At 38.9% G+C, this 9,108-nt stretch overlaps 1 protein-coding gene across 2 annotated transcripts in view; it reads left to right on the top strand.

Moving 5' to 3' along the window:
• Window positions 1-3,065: 3,065 nt before the first annotated feature.
• Window positions 3,066-9,108, top strand: part of LOC131242550 (putative transferase At1g60990, chloroplastic) — a 33,529-nt gene continuing 27,486 nt past the window's right edge. The window contains exons 1-3 of one of the 2 annotated variants that reach the window (XM_058241269.1): window positions 3,066-3,407; window positions 4,642-4,743; window positions 8,447-8,480. In XM_058241269.1, the coding sequence (XP_058097252.1) occupies window positions 3,210-3,407; window positions 4,642-4,743; window positions 8,447-8,480 (334 nt within the window). In that variant the 5' untranslated portion in view covers window positions 3,066-3,209. The remainder of the gene's footprint in view (window positions 3,408-4,641; window positions 4,744-8,446; window positions 8,481-9,108) is intronic. The other variant, XM_058241270.1, reaches the window with a different exon arrangement.

Here is a 9,108-nt window from a genome sequence, read left to right as displayed (position 1 = left end):
TGTTTTTGAGGGTGGCCCCCTAAGCAAAGAATCCAGAATATGAACGGTTGAGATAATTACCAGATGCAATAGGGGGAAGAAAATCGATCCCCCAGGGTTTTGGTGGTAGTGTGGGCACCGTATTACCAAAACCCGAGGGAGAACTCTGGAAAACAAAAGCGGGGCGACGGCGGATTAGGTGTTATCCGAGAAACACCTTTTAGTGGTGTTACCTTTACCCTGTGGCCCACCTTGATTATTTTTCATATATCGACGCTGTCCATCCGTTTTTTCAACCTATTTTAGGACGTAGTCCTAATTATTTAAGAGATTCAAATTTCAGTGGACCACACCACTGGAAACAACGGTGATTGAATGCCCACTATTAAAAATTTCCTAAAGCCCACCGTAATGTTTATTTTCCATCCAACGTGTTGATAAGGTCAACCAGGACTGGATGAAAGGAAAATACAAAATCACTTTTGTGGCCCACAAACAGTATTTAATGATAATTCACCACTGTTTAAAGTGGTGTGGTCGACTTGAGATTTTGATCTGCTTAATTTTTTGGGAGCATGCACTAAAATAAGATTAAAAATGGATGAACGGTGTGGATATAAAACGCATTCATGGAGATGTGCCCCACATGGTAAGTGTAATACCTTATCCCCTCCCATGAGTGGCGGGGTTAAAAGACCAAAGCCCAGAAGATGAGGCCCATCGAGCCAGGCTCATTCAAAATTACCATAATACCATTTGCCGGGTTAGAAGGGCCAAGCAGGGGAGGGAGAAAGTGTTCAAATGTACCTTTTGGAAGAGGATTAGCTGGTTTGAGTAGCGAGTTTTGCTAATGAAGTGACGTCACCAAGTTAGGTGGGCCTCATCATGATGTATGTGTTGATCCACACCGTCCATCCATTTGGAGAAGTCATTTTAAGACATGAAACAAAGAATGAGACAGATTCAAAGCTTAAGCCTACCCCAACACCGAAAACAGTAGGGACAGTGAAAACCACCACTGAAACCTTCCTAGGGCCCACTATGATGTATATTAGATTTCTAACAAGTTTATAAGTTAACACAAACATTAATGAAGAAAAAAATACAAATATCAGCTTAATGGAAAACTTTTATAGCTCCTTAGAATATTTTTAATGATAGGCATTTAATCTCCCCTTGTTTTTCTCCTGGCTGCAACCACTTGAGCTCTGAAACTGCCTCATTTTTTGACTCATGCCTTAAGATTATCTCTCCAAATGTATGGACAGTATATATGTAACACATACATATGGTAGAACCCACGGAACTCGGTGATGTCACTTCAATAGGGGATTTTGCTCCTGACGATGTCAGTAGCAAATCGGCGTCCTCGCGTTTTTGCTGAATCAATAAATGTGGATGATCTTCCCTTTTAACCACCCATTTGAGATAAGGGTGGCAGTGGGCCGGGTAGCCCACTGGACACAACAAGCCTAGTTGGGCTTGGACTTACTATAATGGATCGTGCCCACCTGTGGCCCAATCAATTTCAGCGGGTTTAGTTTGGGCTCAAGTCATTTTAGTCCAACCTGACCGGGCCCAACCTGGCCTGGCCAACTTTATATGTTTCAGTACGAGTTTGGTGCTGGTAAATGCTCAAAAAAGTAACGTGGGACCTACCATTGTTGATGTGTTTTATCCATGCTGTCCATTCATTTTTTCAGATCATTTTACAGCACTAGGCCAAAAATGAAGTAGATCCATATGTTAGGTGGACCACACCATAAGAAACTTGGGGGCCACAAAATTTTTAGATAAAGATGATATTTGTGTTTTCACTTAATCCCGTCTTTGTTACCTAATCAATAAGTTGGATGACAAACAAGAGTAAATGGAAGCTCGGTCCAAAGACCGGTGGGGCTCCTCGGGTAGCGGGGTACCCGACACATTGCCAACCGTGCGTGTTCAACAGACACGTGTGGCCTGCCTGACGAGTTAAAAACCCCGGTTTTCTGGCCGGGCATGTCCAGGGGAAACGGATTGGCTACTCCCCCTTCCACTAGCCCGACTGGTCGGTGTGCTCTGTGGGCCCCACCATGATGTATGTGTTTCATCCATGCCGTTTATCCATTTTAAAGATCATTTTATGGCTTAAACCCAAAAACGAGGTATATAAATCTCAGGTGGACCACACCACAGGAAAACAATAGTGATTGGATATCCACCATTAAAATCCTCCCGAGGCCCATTGTACTGTTTATTTGACATCCAATCTGTTGATTAGGTCATACCGACCTAGATGAAGGGAAAAAAGCAAAGATCAGATTGATCCAAAACTTTTATGGCTCCAAAAAGTTTTACTGGTTGATGTTCATTCAACAATGTTTCCTATAATGTGGTCCACTTGAGACTGGTATATATCTAGATTTTGGTCTCATATCATAAAATGATCTATAAAAATATATGGACGGCATGGATGAAACACATACATCATGGTGAGGCCCACAGAGCACCGACCACCAACCATTGGCAGGGTAGGGGGAGTTGCCAATCCGTTTCCATGTCCAGGCTTGCCCAGGTCGACACATGTGCCTTGGATAAGGCCCCAGTCTATACCCAAAATGGTAGGCAGATTGCCTGCAGGGCCCAGATGCAGGAGATTCCGCAGCACTAAGCTCTGTAGCACCCCCCCGTGATGTATGTGTTATATCCACGCCGTCCATCCGTTTTTCCAGTTCATTATTGGCCATAAGACCAAAATTTATATGGATCCAAATATCAAGGGGACCACACCACAAGAAACAGTAGGGATTGAACGCCTACATTTAAAAACTTCCTGGGGACCAAAGAAGTTTTGGATCAAACTGATATTTGTGTTTCCCCTTCATACAGGTCTGAGTGACCTTATGAACAGGTTGGATGGCGTATAAACAGCAAGGTGGGCCATAGGAAAGTATCAACGGTGACCGTCATCATTGCCACTTTTTCATGTGGTGTGGTCCACTTGAGCTTTGCATCTACCTAATTCTTTAGCCCATATACCAAAATGATATGGAAAAATGGATGGACGGCATGGATATAATACATACAACACGGTAAGCCTCACAGAGCTTATTGCTGCACGAATCAGCCCGGCGCTGCAGACAGGCCGCGTCGGCGTCCCCCAAAATGACATCAACATTCCATATCTGAACCCGAGTCTCGGACTGGAATCGAGTTTGTAGCGGCAATACTGTCTGCCGATAGCCGTCATGTATTGCGTCGGACTGTTTGGACCTGCGTTCTCTCCAACAATACCAAAACATCCCTTCCCCACTTCGAAATCTCGCGACCCAAACGCCCGGAATCGGAATCTCGCCTTCTCGTATGCTAAAGAGATCCTTCCACGCATCGCTCCCGCAGCATCGCCTTTCGATCTCGTCCCTCCACCCATCGATCATGATCTCCTCGTATGTTCAGTCTCTCTCTCCATCCATCTGTCGATCTTTTGGTATTATATGATTTAGGGTTCGCTTGGATGGTCAATTGAATTTTGAAATTAAAAATACATCAGTTCAATTGAAAACTAATGAAGGAAGTGGAGCTGATGCCATTTAGATTCATAACGTAACGATGACCAACGCCTAATTGCAATTTCATGTCATTTGAGCTGCACTTGAAATGATCCCTAACTTTAGTTTTTGGACAAGTACATTAATTGTTGTGAGGCGAGCAGAGTCGAAATCCATTTCAATTGAGCATCCAAACGCTCCCTTAATATTCAACGAAGCCTGCTGGTTGGTATTTTTAAATGCTGGGGCCATATTGTGCAACTTCTAGGCACGTTTCGGAACCCTCAAATGAGAATGTGATGACAACATGGTATTCCCATCAATATCACATTCCATTTCAGGGCCCATTCTGCAGGGGGAATCATGTGGTGGGTACATTCATCAGCATTTATGTGATATGCCAAGTCACTCCATAATATGCGGCTGGGTTAGGGCTCATTTCACATCATTCCAGTTATGGGGCTGCATCCAAACATGCACTCATCAAGTAGGTTGACTGTATGGAGAGGGGATTTTGGGTCTCCCTACCCACTTATGTTTAAAAAATAAATACTTGAAAATCCATGATAGCGTTTACAAAATGGGAAATGGGTTTTTTTTTAAATGAAAATTGAAAGAATTTATTACATTAGTATTGTTTTTATCAAAGTCTTACTTTGTGGGTGCCATTATTTCCTCTTCATATGGATATCCCACTGATTGTTTCAGTAGTTTATTACCAGGAATATGTAAAAATGCTGTTTGATTGTCTGGCAGTGTTTGACTGACATAATTATGTTGGATGTGAATATGTGATATAAATTTAAATTGCCTGAATCTGGAGTTGTTCTAATTTAGCAATTACCTGAAGCAGCACTATTTTGGTAGTATCATTTACATTAGACTTGACCCAGAAATGTGGTTTTCCTAGAAAATATATTTTTCATTTGTAGGCATTTATTGGGGACATGATACTATTTATCATCAGCATTTTTCATGCTGTTTATGGAAATTTTGATGATCATTTCTGCCCAATATGCTGTGCTAGTGACAAGTGGGAACTTTGTGTTGTCAACATTTAGTACCTGTTCTTGTTCTTCATATTATGATTCATGTCCCTTTTGCATTGGAACTCATTTATGATTCTTTGCAGGAGACAATGACAATCGCTGGAGCACAAGCATTAGAAGATGGAACTGTTGAAACGTTTGGAAATGATGATTTGGCATTAAATGCAGCAGTTAATGGGGTTGTGGTACGTTTGAGCATCTTATCCTTTTTCTTGCAATTTGTTTTGATTAAATGACCTATGATTTCTAGCTTTTTAATCTTGTACCAATGTTACCTAAAGCATGAAATTCCCCGCATTTTATGTTCTGGATCGAGCTTTTCGGATTATAGGTCATTTGCAATCCAGTTCGCTCTTTTTAGTAACCCAAGTTAGTGCTCTTTGTTCTTATTATTAAGTTAATGCAAATTTATATTTACAATGTACAATGTTCAAAAAAAAAAATTTATATTTACAATGTAGAGATTTATACCTTTGTTTATTTAGTTATAATGTAACACTAACTATGCTTGGTCTATAACAATAACATTCATCATTTCATATATAAATCGCACTATGAATTCATATATAAAGCTATATTGCATACACAATGTATTGGAGTGGTGCAGAATTGAACATAATCCTACCTCTAGCTTACCATGTATTGTATTAGCGTACCACACCCGTTCCTGTACCACGCACAAAAGTGACCCAGGATCCAGGTAACCTTGTCTTGTACTTTCATATTAAAACTGTATTTGTGAGAAAGCATGACCTAAAAGTTACTTTTTCGTTGCCATTGAGATATAATTCTGTAGAAAGCGTATGCCTAACTCCAAGCTGATTACATTAATTCTTTCACGTGTTTTCCTTTTATCCATCATGGTTTAAAAACTCAACAGGTCAGTTGAATCTGTTTGTTTGAGGATTGAGTGAATAATAGAACAAATCAAATTTCCAAAACACGAGGAAAAACTCTTCTGGCTTATAAAGTTAAAATCTTGAATGAGTATGTTGGAAGTTTTTGTGCGAACTTTGGCACAACCAATGGGAGGTAATTTGAGCATCTTTTCGTCGTCTTCTCTATTTTCAGGTGCTGGTGGTAGAAAATGAGGAAATTTCGCTAATGGGAGAGCGGTTGTAGCCACCTTGGCTTCCCTCAAATGAACCCTTATTCATGCTTCCTGCAAAGCAAGAAGTGGATCTTTTTTTTTTTACTAGGGCTGTGATGGTGCAAAATGGTGGGGAAGTTTGTAGGGATTGCTTGCTAGAAACCCTAGAGATGAGGAAAAAGGGTATTTATTGGATTGTTTAGGCAGATTCGAGGAAGTCGAATGGATGATATTCCATGGGATTGCATCAAGCAGTGAGGCCATCTAGATATACATTAATAAAAATCCTTTGAGAATTTCCTCGGCATTTGTGTGCTTTGCTACCTCAAGCATTGTTGTGAAGCATCCTTTAGCGGAATCTCTTCTGTTAGTAGCATCAATGGGCAAACTTTTGACTTGTGACCATCTCAAGCATGTATAGCTGAGACGAATCTATTTTTTGAAATAGTGGAAGGGGATTCCAAAAATGCTATAACCTGGGCGTCTTCTGGAAAATGCTATAGCTCGGACATCTTGTGGAAAATGCCTTGGAATCTCTTAGATGCTCAGCATGAAGTCTGGGACCTGTGTATAGGAAGGCCAATAGCATCAAGGTGTTCTATAACGGAAACGGTGGCCATTACCTTTACGATACGGGCCATAACGGCTGTTACGGTCTTTTTCTTTAAAAAAATGAAAAAAACCTTTAAAAACCTATATATGCCCTGTAATGTTGATAAAAAAGTATGAAAAACTTGTATCTGCCCCATAATAGACCATTACGGGACTATTATAGCCTTTATAGGAGACGTAATGTGCCATTAACGGCAATTATGGGTCATTTTTTTCGATAATGATTGTTACAGTCGTTAGGACCCCGTAATGTGTAACAGTTGCCACCGTTACCTTTATGTAATGGCCTTTACAGCCCCGTAACGACCTTTACAGCACACCATGAATAGCATTTGTTCATGTGGGAAGAGAAGCGAATGAGGTAACGGATAGCCATGCTAAATCTGGGGCGTCAAGACCAGTGTTCGAAGTATCAGTATCGCTAAAAGTTTCGCTGGCTAGGGATACAGAAACAATATCGATATCGCCGATAATATCGTTGATAACCAGAAATGCAAGGAAACATGGGGAAACATGGTAGAATTTTTAGTGAAACTTCAGGATATGTTAAAATGTGCATATTTAGAAATTTAAAATTGAAAAAAAAAAATGCATACATAACAAGTTGCCATTTAATGGGGCCTTAAAAGCATGTGTTGTTGTAAGAAATCAATACAACCATCCCATCCGGTCTATTTAACCATCCAATCTTCCATACAAACATCCATCAATATTGCAAAATATCAACAACACATGATATTTCATCAAGAAATCATCAACAATTGGAAAGGAAACAAAAGATTGTGGTCTCAATATCTTGCATGTTGCGATATCGATACTATCGAGACATTTTCAATATTATCAATGAGAAATTGAACACTACGTACAACCATGTGCCAACGAAAAAAATATGAAATAAATTTTTTTTCTAATGAACAAAATTTTAATGATACCAATATGTTGGCAATATTATTGAAATATTGTCGATACACTTATGATACAAGCATTACCTAGAATTTACTTAGTCGAAAACATTGGCGATACATTGGCGATATTGATGCATTGGCAATACAAGCAACACCTAGAATTTACATAGTTGAAAATATTGACGATTACATTAATTATATTGATATGTTGGCGATACCTAGCGATACATTGCTAATACCTGGAGTTTCTGATACTACCAGCGTTATCGGTATCACTACCAGTGTTATCGGTATTGCTGAGCTGAAGATAAAGATAATATTGGGGCTATTTCAATAATATCGGAGATTATTCGAACACTGGTCAAGACAATGGTAGGTGATTTACATTTGGAGTCAGGATGTCCCTGTTGGAGAGAGGGAGGTTTATAGTCAATGAAGTTTTGAGTCTCAACATGTGGCATTGAGTTGTTGCTGGCCCTGTTTATGATTTGGTCCAGACTTTTGTTGTATTTGTGGTTCTCTTTTAATAAAATCCAGTTTACCCTTGAAGAAAAGTTAGTGACTATTGATTAGACATAAGCAGGCTTTGGATTAAGGGTTGAGTTTCTGTTTCCATTTTTTATGTGCTTGCTCGTGTTGGATTTTTTTTCTTTTTCTTTTTCTTTTTCCATCTCTTCCTTTAAAGAAAGGTCTCAGTTATCTACACTAAGAACAAGCTTATGTTGCGAAAATGTGTTTCATGTGTAGGAAAGAAAAGAATCTCTTGTCAGAGTTGCAAAGGTCCATTATTCCAAAATGCACCCATACAAATTTTGCCTAAAATGTTTAAGGGGAAATGTAAAGACTTACTATAACACTAAAAATTTTGAAGACAAGATTAGCCTAAACCCTACAGACTTTCTGCATGGACTTTCCTGAATATTTTGAAGGCTCTTGTTTGCATGGAGCATATTCATGTTAATCCAGAATTTCACCTCTAAGTAGGGCTTTTAAAAATGACTTAGAGAAGTAAATGTTCATCCTCAATACTTCTCAAGAAAGCAATAATAAAAAGACTTCATCCTCAATATTAAATAGCATTGTGTAAGAACTTCACATTGATTTCAAATATCTTGAATCATTTTTCTTAGTATTTGGTTATAGTGGGTGGGTTGCATTTTGCAAAAATTTTCTCAAGGTTCATAAGAATTATCTGCACCATTATCTAGTTGTTTCATGGGAAGTTTCCTTTTGTTGCTTGTTGGTCATCTTCTAATTCTGTCATGCTACCTGTTGTCTTAGGTTGTGGACCTTTCCCATTTTGGTCGCATTAGAGGTATATCTTCTTCTCCATTAAGCATCCTGTAAATGTTTCGATGTATCTCTTGTGCTACAGATTTAGTGCTAGTTTGTGGTTATTTTTTATGTTGAATTTTACATGTGTTATACTCATGTGATGCATATATACATGATTTTGTTGGGAAACAATCAATCTCTATAGGTTACTTCTTTAAGAATCTTACTTTATACAAAACTTATAACTTGATAACTAAATCTTGAGATTACTTGTAAACTAAAAAGCATTATACTGTACATGCTGTGCTTAGAGATTTGTTGATGAGAGGCACTTGGGCATGGTAATGCTGATTAGGTATTTGTATTTTTTTTTTTTCACGCTGATTGATATGTTGGAGGAAGATTAACCAAGAGAACATCACTGAGATTCTTTAACCAAATTACTTCATCTGCTGCACTGAGTTTTGGAATGGACATGTAGGACATGAATGAAAGGGCTGCCCCGATGCTAAATGATTAAGAGGCAAATAGGATCAGAGAATTTCAGACTGTCCAAGATATGAGCACTTGGAACTAGGCTCAAGATTTAAAAAAAGAAAAAAAAAAATATGTAGGAAATTAGGAAGCCATGTGACCCCCATTCCAGTTATATTTCAAAAAGGTAATCT

The sequence above is a fragment of the Magnolia sinica genome, chromosome 4, assembly GCF_029962835.1.
Source record: "Magnolia sinica isolate HGM2019 chromosome 4, MsV1, whole genome shotgun sequence".
In the NCBI taxonomy this organism is placed as follows: domain Eukaryota; kingdom Viridiplantae; phylum Streptophyta; class Magnoliopsida; order Magnoliales; family Magnoliaceae; genus Magnolia; species Magnolia sinica.
Note: the sequence above shows the minus strand (reverse complement) of the source record. Positions and strands in the feature narration are given on the sequence as shown.